The following is a 20964-nucleotide window of genomic DNA, read 5'->3' as shown; positions in this document are numbered from 1 at the left end:
AATACAAGTTCTAGAGGTACAAAATCAACCCTTGATGCATCAATATATTTATTGTACATTTATCTCAATTATATATATATATATATACTTTTTTATTGTATTTTTTTAAATAAATTGTTATTCTGAATCTTTATAAATAAAAATTAATAGTTTACTCATTTGATACCGTGAACATTAACTTTTGTGTCATTGCTTAACGGGTAGCAAAACTAAGTAAAAGCGATTTAGTGACAAGAGATTTTAAATTTAATTTTATTATCGTTAATATTACAAATATAAAAAGTTTACGAAATAAACTACGAGTTTTTTCTTGTCGAAAATTTTATTTTCCACTCAGAACGAAGAAAGAAAAGAAAAAACGAAGAAGAAATGATGATAAGAAACCGTGTAAAATTAAATAAAAAACACGCGTCTGGGAAAAGTTTAGATACCGTAAGAAGCTGCCTTTCAAAGAACAACGTTGAAAGGTTAGTATCTAATTTTCTTTAATTTGTTCAATTTGTTTTTGTAAAAGCGAACACATAACATCATATTCTATACGAAATCCAAAATATGGAAGGGATGTAATAAATTAATTGATCACTAACATATCCAAATTAGAGCTTTGTAGAACTATAATAGAGTAGTATATCCGTGTAGAAGCTTCTAGCAACTTATCATTGGTATTGACGCGAGTTCATATATTACGATATTTGTCACTATGTATATCAAACGTTGTTTTCATTATCAATTCGCAAGCAATTGAATTTTCGCAAGTCTATATATACATTTCTCACTTTAGGACTCTATTAATTATTGAGTTAATATTCAAAATCAAAAAAGAGACTTTGATCTCTATACGAGTCTCTAAATGATAAAATTAATCAAAATTGTCTTTAAAAATTGACGGATATAATCATGTTAGTCTTTCCGTCAATTCAGCAGAACACGTCACTCAACGTTAGCCAGTTCAACAGACGAATTTGTTAGAGAATCATTAGAATCAATTTAGATCAATTAGTATCGTCTAGTATATCTATATATTAATTGTAAGATTTTATGTCTTTATTGCTCTGATTCTTTTACCACCTATAAATACTCTTTGTATATTGTATCTTTCCACACAACTCAATAATACACTTTTCAGATTACTCTCTCAGTCTCTTGTTTCTAACATTGTATCAAGAGCATAGGTCTTTTTTTTTCAATGAATATTAGTTCATAGCCTCATTGTTTTTTTTTTCCTTTCCGACAGTGTTCTTTGGCCTCCTTTTTCGTTCCCTTTTCGACGCTTTGGTTCGTCACCCCATAACCATCTTGTTCGTCTTGTCGCCGTGATTCCAACGCAACCAGAACCACCGTCATCAGCCGCCAGATGCGCCTCCACGCGCCGCCGAAAGATGCTGCCACGACCAGGTTGATCTTCCTTCCAGATTCCACCCGTGCCTCTTTGCTCGCATTTTTCGATCTGTTTCCGACGCTTTGGTTCGTCACCTCCGGCATCATTGTGATCCTCTCTTCGTCAACTTTCCAACGCCGCCGAGATCTCCGCCAGAAGCCGCCGGACGCGCCGCCACGCGCCGCTGGAAGTTCGTTGTCCACCTCCATTGTTCCTCCTCCAAGATGCTTCAGTAGCCGTTGGATCTTGCTGCTGATCCCACGCTCTTGGAGCCTCCACGTGTCACGCCGCTAACTTCCACAACGACTCACACGCCCGCTATCGACCCGACCCGGACCGGCCCGCTGGTTGACCCGACCTCCACTTCAGCGCCAGCCTGTCTTCTCCGTCCTCTCGCGAGCTGCCACGTGTCACCGTTCTGCTGACGTCACTGCTGACGTGGCACTGATGTGGCAGTCAAGTGGGACCCTCCCTAAGGTTTTTTGGTGAGCTCTTTCCGATTCTGCACTCCGATTTCTCATTTTCTACTCCGAAATTGCCGTTTTCTCTCCTCTCTTTGATCTTTGTGACTACTATCATGGAAAAGCCAGATATTTTTGCTGTCACCGACAGAAAGAGCCAATTCTGTCGAAACTGTAACCGTTCTACGCACCTCTTCTCCGACTGTCCTTCTGTTGAATGTTGCACATGCCACCAGAAAGGTCATATTAGGGACCATTGTTCACAGCTGTTCTGCAGTTACTGCAAGCTCTCGGGACATTTAATTACTGCCTGTCCTACTCGTCCACCACGTCCTAGTCCACTCAACTCGTCTACTGTCTCTCTTTCTGATATTGCATCTCTTCTTCAGCGTCTTCTCTCTGTTTCTGGTAATACCCCTGCTACTTTTTCCACCCCTCCAGGTAATTCTAAATGGTACTTTGACTCGGGTTGCTTTAATCACATGTCTCCATTGCGTAATATTTTCTCGTCCATGTCTACCACTACAAATGGACCTTCTGTCAATACTGCAAATGGCTCCCCCTTACACACAACACACAAGGGTTCTATATCTCATTCAACTCTTAATCTTCCTGATACTTATTATGTTCCCAAATTAAACTTCAATCTTATTTCTGTTGGTCAACTTGTTGATCTGGATTTTGAAGTCACTTTTTATGTTTTTGGTTGTCGTGTACAGGATCCTCGGATGGGACAAATCATCGGGACTGGACGTAAGGTTGGAAGGTTGTTTGAACTCGAGAATCTTCATATTTCTCCTGTACCAAATCTCTGTGCTGCTTCTTCTCCCTCTACCCTCCACTTATGGCATCAGTGTCTTGCCCACACCTCCTTAGGAAAACTGCGTCCTCTTGTGTCTCAGGGTATTTTAGGTCAGGTTCCAAATGAATCTTTTGATTGCATTTCTTGCCAAACTGTCAAACAACCTGCTTTATCTTTTCACAATAATTCATCTCTTGCTTGCTCTCCTTTTGATCTCATTCACTCTGATGTTTGGGGCCCCGCTCCCACTGTCTCTATGGGCGAAGCTCGATACTTTGTCATTTTTATTGATGATTATTCCCATTTTACTTGGGTTTATTTGATGACTAATCTCCATGAGTTACCTCAGATCTATATCAACTTTGCTACTATGATTAAATCCCAGTTTTCCAAGGTTATTAAGGTTTTCCGACGTGATAATGCTATGGAATACCGTGATTCCAAACTCTTAACCTTTCTTGCAGAACAGTGTACTTTGTCTGAGTTTTCTTGTCCTGGTACATCTCAATAAAATGGTAGAGCTGAATGCAAACACCGTCACATTCTTGACTCCGTCCGTGCAATGCTCCTTTCTTCTTCGTGTCCTGAGCGTACTTGGGGTGAAGCTGTTCTTACTGCTGTTCATGTTATCAATAGACTCCCTTCTTCTGTTCTTGGTAATGTTACTCCCTTTGAGCGTCTTTATCATACCTCCCCAGATTATAGTTCTCTTCTAGTTTTCGGTTGTGTATGTTTTGTTCTTCTTCAGCCTCATGAACATAGTAAACTTGAACCTCGGGCTCGTATGTGTTGTTTTCTTGGTTATGGCACTGAACACAAGTGTTATCGTTGTTGGGATCCTCTCTCTAAACGTATTTGTATATCTCGTCATGTTGCCTTCTGGGAGCACCACATGTTTTCTCGATTCTCATCTTTTGAGTCCATTCCTACTACTCAGTCACCTTTGTTTACTAACCCCAATGTTGATCTTTTTCCTAGTGATGATTCTACAGATTCTATCTCGAGTGACCCTCCACAGCCTCCTGTTCTTCCGCCTTCTCTATCTCCCGATGATTCCAGACCGGACGATGATCCTGCTCCTACTGTCATGCCTCCTCCTCTCATTTGTTCTTCTAGGGTAAGGCTTCCACCTCATCATTTTCTTGATTACCACTGCTTTTCTACTATTCTTCATCAACATGAACCTAAGACATTCAGAGAGGCCTCCTCAAACCCAAATTGGCAACAAGCAATGCAAGAAGAAATACAGGCACTTGAAAAAGTACACACTTGGGATCTGGTTGATCCTCCTTCTGATCAGGAAGTTGTGGGCAGTAGATGGGTATACAAGATCAAGACTTGCTCTGATGGCTCTATTGACCGTTATAAGGCCCGCTTGGTTGCTCAAGGTTGTACGCAAGAATATGGTATTGATTATGAAGAGACTTTTGCCCCTGTCGCTCGTCTTACGTCTGTTAGAGCTCTTCTTGCCATTGTCGCGGTTAAGAAATGGTCTCTCAGTCAGATGGATGTGAAGAATGCATCTCTTAATGGGGATTTGAAAAAGAGAGTCTATATGAAACCACCTCCGGGATATCCTTGTCCTTCTAATAAGGTATGTCTCCTTTGCAAGGCACTTTATGGACTTAAGCAAGCTCCTCGTGAATGGTTTGACAAGTTTAGCACTACTATATGCAGTCTTGGTTTTACTTCTAGCCCTCATGAGAATGCCCTCTTCATTCGTAAAAGTGAACGTGGAGTTGTTCTTCTACTTTTGTATGTTGATGACATGATCATTACTGGAGATGATGTTGATGGTATCTCTGATCTCAAGGCCTCACTTCACCGTACCTTTGAGATGAAAGATCTTGGTTCTCTCAGCTATTTTCTTGGTCTCGAGGTCATCTCCACCGATGATGGCATCTTTCTCTCTCAGGCTAAGTATGCTTCAGATCTTCTTGCTCGCGCTGGGATTACAGATAGTCGCACTGAGTCTACTCCTCTTGAGCCTAATGTTCGATTTACCCCTATGGATGGCACTGTTTTGGATAATCCAACTCTCTATCGACAGTTAGTTGGCGGTCTCGTCTACTTGACTGTCACCTGACCAGACATTGCCTATTCGATTCATGTACTTAGCCAATTCTTGTCAGCTCCTCGTACTACTCACTATGCGGCAGTTTTTCGCATTCTTCGCTACATCAAAGGCACTCTATTTCATGGCCTTTATTTTTCTGCCCATTCCTCTTTGTCTCTTCAGGCTTACTCCGATGCTGATTAGGCTGGTGATCCCACTGATCGTCGTTCTACTACTGGTTACTGTTTGTTTCTTGGCGACGCTCTCATTTCATGGCGTGCTAAGAAGCAAACGTTCACTGCTCGCTCAAGCACAGAAGCTGAGTACCGTGCCCTCGTTGACACCACTGCTGAAGTTATCTCAGTTCGTTGGCTTCTCGAAGATTTGGGTGCTCCTCAGTCGTCCCCCACTGATGTTTTTTGTGATAACCGCAGTGCTATTCAGATTGCCCATAATGATGTGTTTCATGAACGCACCAAACACATTGAGATTGATTGTCACTTTGTTCGGTAACGTATCCTTATTGATGCTGTTCATCTCATTGCTGTTGGAACACTAGATCAGACTGCTGATATCTTCACGAAAGCTCATCACCCGACTCGTTTCTGGACTTTGTTATCCAAACTCAAGTTGGTATCCTTAGCTCCCACTTGAGTTTGAGGGGGGATGTTAGAGAATCATTAGAATCAATTTAGATCAATTAGTATCGTCTAGTACATCTGTATATTAATTGTAGGATTTTATGCCTTTATTGCTCTGATTCTTTTACTACCTATAAATACTCATTGTATATTGTATCTTTCCACACAACTCAATAATACACTTTTCAGATTACTCTCTCAGTCTCTTGTTTCTAACAGAATTAATAGAATGACTAACGTGGTCATGTCCGTCATCTTTCGAGAAAATTTTGATTAACTTTATCATTTGAAAATTCATATGGAGATCGATGTAACAGTCCAGACCACCCGCTAGCACGATATTGTCCGCTTTGGCACACAAAACCTTACGGTTTTGCCTTTGACGATAGGGATGACAGCCGAAATCCCCCACACTCACTTGTCAAAACGCGTAATATTAGGAAGAGGTATCCACACCCTTTATATCTTTAATGTTTAATTTAGTTAAACTTTACTTTTAATTTTAAAATAAATTTTAATTTTATTCTTTAATAATATCAATTTTTATTGTAAATAATTATTCAATTATTTTTTAATTTTACTCTTAATCACATTATTTTAAGTGAATTTATTTTTTATTAAGAACAAAATTAAAAATAAATTAAGTAATTATTTGTTGTAAAAAAGACAATAGGTAATTTGATCCAAAAATTGACTTTTGATTAAAGGAATAATTATTTATCCTATGTTTGATCTTCTTATAGTGTGAAACAATACAATATTTACAACACTGTGAATATTAGTGAATGATCCGTGCATGCACGGAGTTCGCACTGAAATTGCATGAAAAATGCTCACATGAAAATTTAAAAAATACGTTATATATAAATAACATAATTCCATAATCAAATTAAATTATAAGATAAAATATATTTTTTATTCTTAAAGTTTACTAAAAGTTTCAAAAATACTTCTAAGTTTTAATTTGTGTCAATTTTATCCTTAATATTTTTTATTTGCATCAATTTTATCCTTTTTTTCAAATTTTTTGGTCAAATTATGGTCAACATTGTAAGGTCTCACATCGGTTGGAGAGGAAAAAAAAGCATGCCTTATAAGGGTGTGGATACCTCTTCCTAACATGACGCATTTTGACGAGTGAGCTAGTGTGGGGGGCTTCGGCTATCATCCCTATCGTCAAAGGCAACACCTTGAGGGCTTGTGTGTCAAAATAGACAATATCGTACTAGCGGGTGATTTGGGCGGTTACATTATGCTCTTTCGTGAAAATTGAGATTGATAATATAAATAGAATTTTCTTTTTTCGATACTTGACAATATAAATAGAATAGCTCTACATAAGATTAATTAAATCACAGTCTAAATAATACTACACGTTGTATTGCTTAACGTGATAGTTATGGCCCAAGCTGAGGAAATCACCGTGGCCAATGACGGCAACAATATCCCCGCTGAAACCACCAAAAGGGGTGGCTTCAATTTATATTCTTCCGTGCAAATTGAGATTGATATTATAAATAGAATTTTCTTTTTTCGATACTTGACAATATAAATAGAATAGCTCTACATAAGTTTAATTAAATCACAGTCTAAATAATACTACACATTGTATTGCTTAACGTGATAGTTATGGCCCAGGCTGAAGGCACCACCATGGCCAACGACGGCAGCAATATCCCCGCTGAAACTACCAAAAGGGATGGCTTCAATTTATGCTCTTTCTCGCAAATTGAGATTGATAATATAAATAGAATTTTCTTTTTTTCGATACTTGACAATATAAATAGAATAGCCCTACATAAGATTAATTAAATAACAGTCTAAATAGTACTACAAATTGTATTGCTTAACGTGATAGTTATGGCCCAGACTGAAGACAACACTGTGACCAACGACGACAGCAATATCTCCGCTGAAACCCCCAAAAGGGGTGGCTAGCATGCTGCCATCTTCATCACATGAGTTTTTCTTTTCTTCCTTTTTTTTAAAAAAAATTTGTATTTAATTATTTGTATTTGAAGACAAAAATATAAAGACCCAAAGATAAAAAAATAGAATGATATTTTTTTCTCTCTTAAAAATAATAAAAATTAGACTCTAAATTTTTTTGTCATATCATTTCATAAAATTAGTATTTTTTAAAAATTTAAATTAATAAAAAGATAAATATAAATTATTATATCTATAATAATTATACATGGTAGAAATATCATTATTTATATATTTTACATAATAAAAATGTGTTAAAAATATAACTATTTATATTTTTTATTATTTTAAACTTTTAGAATAAGTAATTTCATTGGTATTTGTGGTATGAATAGGTGTGAAATTTGCAAAGAGATTTATTTCGACGAGTTTGTCGCAAATTTGATAACATATCTAACAAAAGAACTTAAAGAGTCAGTAGTAAATGCAACAAAGAATGTGAACACATGAATTGGTATTTTCTCCCTCTTCCCTTTATTTGGTGGCTTTTTCGCCGATTCTTATTTCGACCACTTTAACACCATCGTTATCTCCTCCTTTATTTTTCTTATTATACATATTTTCGTTTTATCTTTTAAGAGAGTCCTTAATTCTTTTTTATTATCGTCAATCTTTCAAATTTTAAAATTATTATGTTGCACACAAAAAATTAGTCATTATACATTTAATTTATATATAATTATATGTATAATTTAATTTATTTTTAATATATATATTTTATATTAATAATTAATTTTAATATACATATAGTATAATTATTCAAATTTTCATCGGCTTTTAAGATAATTATGGTTTCATTATTACCATAAACATGATTCACTTCAAATATTCTTGCGCAATTCTAGACACCAAACGAGATGTAGCATAGGATCATGTAACAAATTATCAATAATAATAATAATAACAACAACAATAATAAAAAAAATAAAAGAAAGATAATAATCCATGCATAAATTTCTTAAAAATCAAATAAATTCAAGGTAACATTTAATGAATAATATCTTCACAATTTAATATTTTACATACAATTAATAATATGTTATTTTATACCAAAGAAAAGAGTAAAAAACACGTCAAGAATTAAATTTGTTTCTTTTAATTCAAAATGTAATAATAAATACCATAAAACAAATTATATTTTTTAGTAAGAAAAATAATTGTATTTGTTATATAAAATAAATACATTAAATAATATTTAAAAAAATAGATAATAAATTGCAATGGTATTTAATATTTTTCTTATAAAAAAAATATTATTATAGCATATTATAATAATGTCTTAATAATGTTCAACGATATACCGAACATGGTCAAAAACATATATTAATATAAAATATTAATATTATCTAAAAACTAAATTTTTGGCAGATACATATACAAAATATATTATATCGATACATTTAATTGAATTATGAATTTAATAAAAAAGTTAAATTTAATATAAAATATTTTTTAATAAATTTTTATTTGTTTATTATATTAAAAAAATAAATATATTTTTGAATACGAAAAATTGATGAATTTAGTATAAAACACATTGTATATGTTTTTTTTCTTGAAAGATTAGTGAATATAAAAAATATTTAATTAAAAATAAATTAAATAATTATTTGCTGTAAAAAAGGTAATAGGTAATTTGATCCGAAAATTCACTATTGGTTAAAGGAATAATTATTTATCCTATGTTTGATTTTTTTATAGTGTGAAACAATATAATATTTATTATCAAGAACGTCTAAACATAGATAAGTTTTATTTCAATACCCTGTTTTCATTTATATGAAACAGCATTCATCATTCTTATATACTGAGACATGAGGAAGGGAAATGTAAGTAGTGAAATGGACAAGAAAAAAGGATTTTATATTCACAAATCATCCTTGACAATTATGCAAGCAATCCAAAGCTATCATAAAAGTGCAACATAATCATCAATTATGGACATAGCTGATGATTTGTATCCAGAACCAAAGAGATTATAGTGATTTAAATAATGTTATATGTTAAGATAAAATAACAGCAAAAATACTCAATTCACAGCCAGAATTATACTTATGTGGATACATTTCAGAGTCAGACTTTTTAAAATAAAAACACACTTACATAACATGGCTTTAAGTGGTTTTGAGTAGCAAATCAAACTATATAGCTAGCCTAACATTCATCCTCACATTGCAGCCATTATCATCCATATATTTTCAGCAAAGAATTGGGAATAATTAAATTGGGGATAGATTAGGGACCGAATTGGGACTGAGGTTCGAACCAGTTTAGGGACCAAATTGAAAACTGATGGGTAAACAAATTTGGTACAGATAGATCCGATCAACAATCAAGATTATTCAATTCAAACAAAGGTACCAGACCAACACATGAAATTGGAAGAGCAACAAAAGGGGGAGAGAGCTGACCTGACAGCGAGGAGAGAGGGCGGTCGAGCGGCGCAGAACAGGGTATGGGGAGAAGGCTGAGGATGACGACACCGGGGCGGACGGGAAGCCTCGCGAGGACACCGGGACGTGCACGGCGGAGGAACGAACAACAGACGTGCGTATCCACCCTCCTTTCGCACGCAGGAGATATGGGGGAGCTTCAACAAATCTGTGACCCAGAACGATTGGCGGCTGCAGCTGATGGAAGGAATGTATACCGCGGGCCCGCAAAAGCTGTGAGTCTTGGATCCTGGTGATTGGCGCCTTTTGGGTTCGCGCGTAAACGAGGGAAATTGGATCTGGTTTCCTCCAATCCTTGGTTATTTTGTCACATAAGAGTTTTATGTGATTTGCTGCGTTTGAGGCACAAAACCGCAGCTATGGAGTCCGGTCTTTGACGGACCCAAGATCCGCTACTAAAACCGCAGCTCCTCCATCAACCTGCAGCGGTTTGGGGAGACGCTGGAATTTGGGCGCTGCTAAGGAGCGCTTTTCTTGTAGTGTGTGAATACTAGTGAATGACCCGTGCAATTAGAACTAAATTATATAACTAGCAATTTTTTGTTATTTCCATGATTAAAGTTCAACTTCTCAAAGCCTAAAGGTTCCAAGAAAACATGGACCAAAATTGATGAAGCTACGGCCTGAATTCAGAATATATAAAGAAAAACAGTTATTAGCTCTACACTAATAGATATACTTTAGAAGCACAGCCATCTCTTTTAAATTTGTGTATTTGCTCTGTTTTTCATCTCTATTTGTGAGGGGTCATTAAGTATGTGCTTTTTAGAGTATACACAAATTATATTCCTATAAAAACAAAGATTATTAAGTCAAGTACATTTATTAAAATAAACATATGAACATATTTCAAGTTTAATATAGACAAGTATATAAAAAAAACCTACCAATACTGAAGGGCTTGCACAAAGGATTAGTAACAACTCTATCTCCTGTTACATAGATCTGTATAAGAATTGGCAGAATTCAATTACTTCAGCAGTTACACATGACTTTTAAAACAATAAAATAGTAAAAATTATAAAATTACAAAAAATTATCATGTTTTCAACAAGATGTGGGACCTTTTTTTAATTAGCAGTGCAATAACAACAGAATCTACTTCAGTTTGGTGATTTGACATAGACATGAAGATGATATTTTGTCCTAGTAGTAATACTTCAGTCTTAGAATTCTCTCCCACATCTATTAAAATGTGAACAAAAAAAAATATACAGGAAGCAAATAATCAAATAGATAACTTTACGGCATAAAGTAAGGATATTAAAAATTGTAACCTTCTTAATTCTTTCTTTCAGATTATATCCAATTTCGGATTAGATCGAGCCGTAAGCCCTTCCAGTCAATTCCTATAATACAGAATATGTCATATATAATTCACATAATTAAAACCACAAAATTTAAGTCTCGTACCAAACAAGAACAAATTAGGAACAAATTCTCACCGTAATGACTTAGAACAACTTGAGAATTAGTTTCACGAGATCTGATAGCTTCGAACGTAGTTTCAATCAAAGCTTTCAAAGACTCCAGCTCGCTCACCTTTCAGATCTCCTCAGCCATGCCACCGAGTTTGCGAAGAAACTGCGCTCTGAGTGCTTCAAGCTGCCGGAGCAAAATCAGAACCAGCGAAAGAACTCGCTGTGGAAGACGACGTAGAAACGGAATATCTAAGTATTACCTCAACGATCTGAATGGAATCGTTCTTGAAATACTATCCCGAGAGGCGAGAGCTCCACGAATTGAGAGCCTTCACGATCACCTTGTTCTCCATTCATAACTCCAGTAGGCGACGCATTGATGGAGGAGACTTGGTGGCAACGGCGGCAAGGAGATGAATGGCGGTGGCAATGGAATCGAGGTTTTAGGTTTCAGACGCTCCCTCTCTCTCTCTAGAATAACTCTTTTATTTTTTTATTTTTGGTATGGGTTTGGAAAATATTTATTTGGGTTGGTTCTTTATAATTAATTGGGTTGAAAATAAACAGTGAAAAGTTTTGTTAATTCTTTAAAATTGTTACAAATAAAATATATTGTGGAGGTTCTAATAACTCTCATTAAAAAACTTTCACAAACAAATAAGAATTTTGTAGTGGATGCATGGAGATCGCACTGGAATTGCATGAAAAATGCTCACATGGAAATTTAAAAAATACGCTATATATAAATAACATAATTCCATAATCGAATTAAATTATAGGGCAAAGTATATTTTTTGTCCTTGATGTTTACTAAAAGTTTCAAAAATATCCCTAAGTTTTAATTTGTTTCAATTTTATCCTTAATATTTTCGATTTGCAATAATTCTATCCTTTTTTTTTCAAATTTTTTGGTCAAACTATGGTCAACATTGTAAGGTCCCACATCGGTTGGGGAGGGGAACGAAGTGTAACATCCTACCATACAGAGTCTTATGCTTAAGTCATAATTCATAGATGGCAAGGTATTATGACCTCTAAAAATAAAATTTAGTACGTATAGTAGTCTGAATTATGTTTTTAACTAGGAGCTTTTGAAGAAAAATGGATAAAACAAAATCGCAACTCGAAAAGTGCAACACTCCGATCGATAACATAACATAACAGTTACAGGATAAGATAACGCGAGATTATATATATACGAAAGAGTGCCAAAAACAAGAATATCAAAACTCAAAATCCGGTTGCGAAGATAACCGGTTTGAGCATAAAAGTATATACATGTAAATAAAATAAGAAACCCCAAAGAAAATCCAAAGAGGTATAATACAGAAAATCTATTCTCCCAAAATCTCCTCTAAGAGGAGCCATCATAGTTTGTATTATTAGTGGAGATAACAAGTATCTAAGAAAAACATATAAAGCAAAATAGAGTCCCGAGAACAAAGGATCTTCGCTAAACCAGAAGTCTCCAGCATGCCTCAGCGAGAAACCTCACGTCCTGCATTTGAAAACCACAAAATCCTCATGGGTGAGAACCAGAGGTTTCCAGCATGGTAACAGTTCCTACATATTTAACATGTAATATCCTAGAACTTTCACCAGATAAATCAAAGCTTATAAATAGGCTAAACCATAAATGGCAACTGACTAAAGATCTTCAGTCTAATTAATACTTTCCTTTCCAAATTCTTCAGACCTCCCAACCGCCAGCAGTAGTATAATATTGCAAACACAATTATATCAAACAAGAGATATACAAATAGGAAACAGATATAGCATTTAGACAATTAGCAAGTAATATGCGGTCAAATAGGCATTCCAAACAATTCACATAATATGCATATGATGTATGCCTGTCCTAATGGCTGATGATATCATCTGTCAATTATATAGCCAACCCGACAAGTCCTGGTAGCTAACCATTGGACTGTCCCTCTGTCGTGCATCCCCTCGAGTTATACTCAATATAATTTATAATTCATAATTCATATCCAACACCCTTACTGGTGTATATATTCACGGAGGCGAGCTCATTTGGGACTTTCACAGTGCTAGGCCACACTTACGACATAGGGTCAGCAGAGTCTCGAGTCTCCACCTGGAGCATGTGGTGGCTAGCCACTGCTTTCTTCCAGGGAAACTCGTGTCTCAGATAGTGGAAGTACAACATTCACATTTCATTCAATACTTATATATGTAATCATACTCAGCCATAATTCAATTATGGCCCCGCCATAACATGGCAAAAACTCAGTCATCCGGCTGATAGTTCAATCCAGAACCAGCCAATTCATTAATAATTACAGCCCTTAGGCTCATGGCACATCAAGCACTTCCACTGCCATCCTCCGTATCTCATACAATCATCTTTGATCATCATTAATCATTAACTTTTCTCTTTCTTCATTCACAAGTTACCACATCCCCTAGCTTATTTCCCATCGCTAGGCATATCATAATGATTTAAGACATAAGGGGTGAGATCGGAGGCTTAGAAGTATGAGATTTGGCTTTTAAAACTCAAAATCAACTTTGGGATGAAAATAGGGTCACGCGTGCGCGTCGCCCACGCGCACGCGTGGAAAAGTCAAAAGTGCATCAACGCGTATGCATCGCCCACATGCACACGTGGATGTAAGAAAAGCCCAGGGATGCCTACGCGTCAGCCACGCGTACGCGTGGGTGCGTTTTGTTCCCCACGCCCAAAACTAGCACAATTTCTGCACAACTCTCAGGAACTTTGGCTGAGCAACCAAATCAGCCAATTGATGCGTATGCGTGGGCCACGCGCATGCGTGGATGGCGTATTTTCAAATCATTTTTCACCCGTTCAAATCCCAATCTTCCAATTGGCATAACTTCTCCGTTTCAAATCAATTTTCACCCGTTCTTCGAACGGCATAAACATCCTGGATCCAATTTTATTTCTAAACAAGTTTGGCACAAAACGGGGATCCAGAGTTCAAGTTATGCTCCGCCAAAGTATGCCCAAAAAACATATTTTCATACAAAATCACAAAGTGCCATTTTCAAATCAAACAAATTTCAACCCTTTTCAAAATCAACTAAAACATACAAATTTCAACCCTTTTTGAAATCAATTCAAAACATACAAAAAATAACCTCAAGCCTTCTCAACTCATACGTTAGCATTTTTATCAACTTCACAAAACACCATCCCATCATTTTAACCCACTTCACTCAATTGGCTCAAACTCAAACACATTTTCATGTCATATACTCTTTCTCATACCAATTTTCAACAACACCATTTCCAATCAACCATCATTACACATAATCAATATCATACTCATCATCAACATGGTTTCACCCATAATTCAACCTCAATCAGTCATCAAGCATATATCAAACATGCATATTTCTCATACATCATACCAACAAAACATTCATATTCATAATCATATATAAGACCACATAATATATCTCAACCATTCAACAACCTCAACAATTCAATCCCTATCTTAGGGCCTCTAGCCCAAGTATTTTTCACCACATTATATTTTAGATACAGGAAACCGAGACCATAACTTAGCCGATTTCCCCGCTCAATCCGGAGCACTTTCAAACCACTTTTCCACAAGCCCTCAAGGCTTCAACACTAACAAGAACAAATTTTAGCACACAAAATCCTCTTCCAAGCTTTCTAAAATCACCAATCAAGCTCCAATATACATATATAAAATGCCTAAGCCACAACATCACACTAAAACACAAAAGCTCAATACCCAAAATCACAAATTCAATATTTTCACTAGGGTTTGAGATATCTTACCTTACCCAAGAACCAAGGGAGCTAAAACAAGCCTTTTCCTCAAGCTAATTTGATCCTATAACACAAAGGAGCTCAAAATCTCAACATTTTTGCCCATGAAACTCGAAAATAAGGGCTGAAATTTGAAGAAAAAAATGCAGCTTACCTCAAGATTGATTGTATTGATTTTGTAGAGCTCTTTGCGGTGAACGCGTGGCCGTAAACAGTGCGGCAATCGGAGCTCTAGATCAAAAGTTATAGTAGTTTGAAGATCAACCAAGGGTTAGAACTTGAGAGAGTGTTCTTCCCCATTTCCTTGTAATTTCAGCATGTATGAGTGTGTTATGAGGAGAGAGAGTGCTGAAAATTAGGGTTTTAGTTTATTTAGGTTGGGCCAAGGGCCCAATATGGATCCGGTTGGTCCGGTTTGACTCGTTCAGTCCAATAATGGTCTGATTTCTATAAAATTGATCGAAATTCTCGTCTCAATCTCCTCTATCATATTAAGCCATAAAAATCACATTTTTTTCTCTCTAGAATAAATTCTCATTTATAGGTTAATTAGTCATTAATTAACCGGGTTTTACACGAAGCATGCCTTATAAGGGTGTGGATACCTCTCCCTAGCATGACGCGTTTTAACGAGTGAGCGTGGGGGCTTCGGCTATCATCCCTATCATTAAAGGCCAAACCGTGAGGCCTTGTGTGCCAAAGCAGACAATATCGTGCTAGCGGGTGATCTGGACTGTTACAGATGGTATCAGAGTCGGAGCCCGGATCGATGTGCTAGCGAGGGTGCTGGGCTCCCATAGGGGGATGGATTGTAAGATTCCACATCGGTTGGGAAGGAGAACGAAGCATGCCTTATAAGGGTGTGGATACCTCTCCTTATCATGACGCATTTTGACGAGTGAGTGTGGGGGGTTTTGGCTATTATCCATATCGTCAAAGGCAAAACCGTGAGACCTTGTGTGCCAAAACGGACAATATCGTACTAGCGGGTGATCTGGGCTGTTACAGATGGTATCAGAGTCGGAACCCGGATCGATTGCCAGCGAGGGCGTTAGGCTCCTTTAGGGGGGTGGATTGTAAGGTCCCACATCGGTTGGGGAGGGGAAGGAAGCATGCCTTATAAGGGTGTGGATACCTCTCTCTAGCATGACGCGTTTTGACGAGTGAGTGTGGGGGGGCTTCGGCTATCATCCCTATCGTCAAAGACAAAACCGTGAGGTATTGTGTACCAAAGCGGACAATATCGTGCTAGCAGATGGTCTGGACTGTTACAATCAAAGTATCTTTCAGAGCGATTTTGACTATTAACTTATTAATTATTTTTGTTTTGTTCAATGGAGTAACTTTTGTAACTGGGAATGATTGCTTTTAGATTTTAAAATCAACTGCTATTCAATCCCTTCAATTTGAGACCAAGCATATTTATTATCTTTAAAATTTATTAAAAATTTTAAAAATATTTTTAAATTTTTATTTTATTTTAATTTTGTTTAAAATACTTTTATCTTTATCAACTGTATTTTTTACTATTAAAAATTTAGAAACTGTAAGATTAATTTAATAATAATATTTGACAACTAAAACTGATTTATTTATGTTAAAAATTGTCTTTGTAAAATTATTATTAAATTAATCCTAAACTTCTTAATACATTTGATACAAAAAAAAATTTGAACAAAACTAAAATAAAATAAAATTTAAAAATATTTTAAAATTTTTTAATAATTTTTAAAAATAAAAAATATATTTTACCTCTTTCAATTATTTTAGTTTTCACCTACTTTTTTCTCTTTTGAATAAAGAAAAAAAAGACTATGATAATAAGGTGCCTATTCAAATAAAAAAGTTAAAATTTTTTTTATGAAAATACTTGTATTAAAAGTGTAATTTTTTTGTTTAGTCACACTTTGAATAAAGATAACATTTTTATAATATATCACTCAAACTCTATAATTTATCATCTAATAATAAAAAAAAACATCTTCACATAAAAATAATTATAAAATTATTATTATAGTATCACCATTTTCTCTCCTATTGTCTAGGTAATAAAGTGATTATAAGTGAGAGATCAGAAACTAATATAGCTGATCTGTGATCTGTCCAAAGCCAGATAGAACTATTGATATTTGGTTTAGTAGCTGATCAACGCTACAATATCTTCTAATGTTTTATTTTATATACACTTTGGCCTTTCAATTTTAAAATGTGGATGAATGATTTCTTTAATGGTATTATATACCATTCTTCACTAAAGATTTTTAAATATATAACTTTGATACGAAAAATGTTGTTAAAATATTTGTTTTTATTAACAATTGAAAAAAGAAAGAACAACTTAGTTAATGAACACATTTGGAAAATTTTCAAGAAATGGGTTTATTATTTTTAAATTAAATAAAATAATATTTAGATAGCATAACTGCACAAATAATGTTTCAAGTCTCTAAGGGTGATTTTCTGTGGTTATACCCATTTGATTTTTGGCTTGAATCTGGCTGGGATATCAAAATTCATGAAACAAGAAGGAAAAAAGGTTGCAAATTGAACACTCCAAATTACAACATTGAAAAATAATTAGCAAGAAACAATTACAAAGAAATTACCCTTATGATGATGCTAAACTAATAGCATGTTATTTTCAACACCAATAATGTGATGGATTCATCCAATCAAGTGAAGTTCCCTAAATCCTCTTCTCAAATTTTCTATTGCCATGTTACAGCAATAGGACTTCTAACCTTGTAATATTTTCCAGAAACCCAAGTCAGTGACCCAAATGAATTGGAACCAGCATCTCTTAATCTTTTTCCAATTGAAGAAAATGTCACACTATAGCTCAATTTCTGTCCCATTTTCTCAAATTTCAGTTTCCTTGGTTCAACAGTAACTGAAACTCCCCTTGGCTGTTCAACATTAACCACATAATTAGCACTTTGTGATTTTGCAACATTTGTGACAACTCTCTTGTATGTCACACTAGAATTTTGTCCCACTCTATCAAATAGAACAGAAAATGAAGGGTAATTCAAGTCACCAGCTTGAAGAACTGAGTTTTTAGGACACACAAAATTCTCTCTTGATACCAAAGCAATCTCAGAATCTGTATAGTTAAGGCTACACAAGTAATTTAAATAATCTTGTGTGTTTATATCATATACTAAACCTGGATCAGATGCACTTTCTGGGTTAACATGGCCAGAACCAAAAGCAAAAGGAGTAGCAGAAGCCGAATTATTCGATCCGGCATCCCTGATCGGATCGCCTTTATTGTTCAATATGTATGCAGTAGTCATCAATGCAGATTTTATGGCTGCAGGAGACCAATCTTTATGAACAGATTTGATCAATGCAGCTATGCCACTAACATGAGGACATGACATTGAAGTGCCTGAAATAATGTTAAACATAACACTTCTTTTGTCACTTTTCAGCAAACTTGGGCTAACTTTCGCCGGCCACGCCGCCAAAATGTTCACACCGGGAGCAGTAACATCCGGTTTAATCACATCAAGTCCAAAATAGTTTGGCCCTCTAGAAGAAAACGCCGCCATAGCCGGCGCAGGCTCGCCATATTTTGTCCCTAGGAAGGAAATTGAGGCCGTTGGTGTATTTTTCGAAGTTCGGATATAGTTTCTAACAATGCTACTTTCTGAGGCACCTAATGAAGTTGCTGGCAATATGTGAGGATCAGCAAGAAGCTCACCTCCTTGGCTCTCTGAGTTGAGTAGTATCATTCCGGCACCACCGGCCATTTTAACCACCATTCCCTTCTCAGTTCTGCTGTTTAGTCCTTTCTCACAAGCAACAATTTTCCCCTTAACAAGATTTTGATCAAGTGAATTTTCTGTGCAGTATTGTGCTTCTTTATTAGCACCTGCTGATTTTGCATAAACAAGAGGCAATTGACTTGTTTTTCTTCCATGGTACAGCGAAGATCCTCGGAAAACTTCTCCGCGGCCGAGCCTTACTTTCGTCGGAAACGTTCTGTCAGTGTAGCTGGCTGCAACTGTCATGATCCATGGCGCGCTATTTCCAACCGTAGACGGGTGAGGTCCATAATTACCTACACAGGCGGATCTAGAAATTTTAAAAGCAATTGACACATGATATGAAATTATTGAATCTTAAAAGAAAAAAAGGTTTATAAACATAAAAAAATCTTAAAAGTTTTTACAATGGTTTCATTTTTGATACGATAGTTACATAAAAAAACAATATGTTAATATTATTAAAATAATCACCTATAAAACTATTGAATTACACAAGATTTTTTATTTCTTTAAATACGTATAAAAATATAATTGTTTAAAATTATGGCCGACAGAAGTCGCTATTGGCCCCTTTATAATCGGTCCCTGTTTACCTGCAGAGCAAGAAACAAAAACACCGTTTTTCGCTGCACCAAACGAGGCTATGGCGATGCTATCACCATAGTAAGGTTTGGGAAATCCACCTAAAGAGAGTGATAACACATCAACTCCATCGGAAACTGCTTGGTCCATGGCGGCGAGTATGTCCGAATTAACACATCCAGCAGGCCAACAAGCTTTATAGGCTGCAATTCTTGAAGTTTTCCTCATTCCACTTGCTGAGCCACTAGCAAGGCCATAGAAGCTTGCATTCTTCACCAAGCTACCGGCTGCGGTCGAAGCAGTGTGTGTTCCGTGCCCTATGGAGTCTCGAGGGGAACGATAATCCGCCGTGTCGTTGATCTTCCCGACGGATTTTTCGTACCCTTTGAGATAAGTCCTTGCACCAATGAGTTTCTTGTTGCAATTTGAAGCAGAGAATTTTGTGCCCTGTTCACAAATACCTTTCCAATGAGAAGGTACAGAGGACAACCCTGAATCTTTGAAACTGATGTGTTCCGGCCAAATCCCCGAATCGATGATGCCAATTATTACATCTGAGGCCAAATTTTGAGCACTCCAAAGGCCTATTCCATTCTTTAGGCCAAGAAAATTTGGAGTGTGTGTTGTGTGAAGGGTTAATAGTTCATCAGGTAATGCTGAAAGGAAGCCATCGACTTTGCTCAAGGATTCGAGTTGTTTCTGCGAAAGGCACACCGCGAAACCAAACATGTTGGTTTCATATACATAAAGAAGCCGGGGAGGTAGAATCTCTTGTTCTTGTTCTTCTTGTGTTGAAGATTCAGAAATGGAATCAATGACTGATTCAAACCATGGTTTTGTGATGTCTTGAGAATGAATTGAGGCTCTAATTTTGGTTCTGTCCATGTGAACAATGTAGGTCTTTTGAACCATCATAGACATTGAATTTGTCACCACAAGGGCAAAGAATATGAAGAGTAATCTAGAAATCATGATGCCTGACAAGAAAAACAAAATCAAATACTTATGCATAAGAACATATGATTTAGCACTTAGCACAAGAGCATGAGAAAAACTGTGTATAAAGAATGCTAATAAGCACTGAAAAAGTTGGAAAAGATTTAGTGAAGACTTACGTACAAATGTGAAGTTATATTTGAAATTCGTCATATGATTTGATAATGATTTGATAAGTCAACTGCGTGTGAATTTACACCAAAGATTTAACTTTCTATATATATGCTTATTGCAACTACGCAATAGAGTCTACTACCTTGTCTTTGCTTTAGTTATACTCACGTTTGTAAACCCTGAATTAGATAACAATGATGTCAAAAACTTTATATGCATTACTGATCTAATATATAGAAACAACTTATGTTATGTATCTTCGGCAAATAGCTTAAGCTTCTAAGAAAATCGATTTATACCAGGATCTTGGAACATCTATGATTAATTTTCAACACATAATAAATGAGCATGAACGTTGCTCACATGCAAAGTCTAATAGACTCTTGCATAAGAAGGAATAGTCATACTGGTATAATGAAAGCATTTATACGCCTTAGTAGACTTTTTCAGCGCATATTTTCTTAGTATATCTTTAATGTTATTTTCCAACTTTAGAGTATATATATATATATAT

General features: G+C 35.8%; 1 protein-coding gene across 1 annotated transcript; it reads right to left on the bottom strand.

Moving 5' to 3' along the window:
• Nucleotides 1-17598: 17598 nt before the first annotated feature.
• Nucleotides 17599-20458, bottom strand: LOC107485498 (subtilisin-like protease SBT1.1). Its single transcript, XM_016106033.3, has 2 exons — nucleotides 19352-20458; nucleotides 17599-19051 (listed from the first exon to the last, which is right to left on the bottom strand). The coding sequence occupies exons 1-2, from the start codon at nucleotides 20349-20351 to the stop codon at nucleotides 17694-17696; spliced, it is 2358 nt and encodes a 785-aa protein (XP_015961519.2). The 5' UTR covers nucleotides 20352-20458; the 3' UTR covers nucleotides 17599-17693.
• Between the last annotated feature and the right edge of the window lie 506 nt (nucleotides 20459-20964).

Source organism: Arachis duranensis, chromosome 4 (assembly GCF_000817695.3).
Source record: "Arachis duranensis cultivar V14167 chromosome 4, aradu.V14167.gnm2.J7QH, whole genome shotgun sequence".
In the NCBI taxonomy this organism is placed as follows: domain Eukaryota; kingdom Viridiplantae; phylum Streptophyta; class Magnoliopsida; order Fabales; family Fabaceae; genus Arachis; species Arachis duranensis.
Note: the sequence above shows the minus strand (reverse complement) of the source record. Positions and strands in the feature narration are given on the sequence as shown.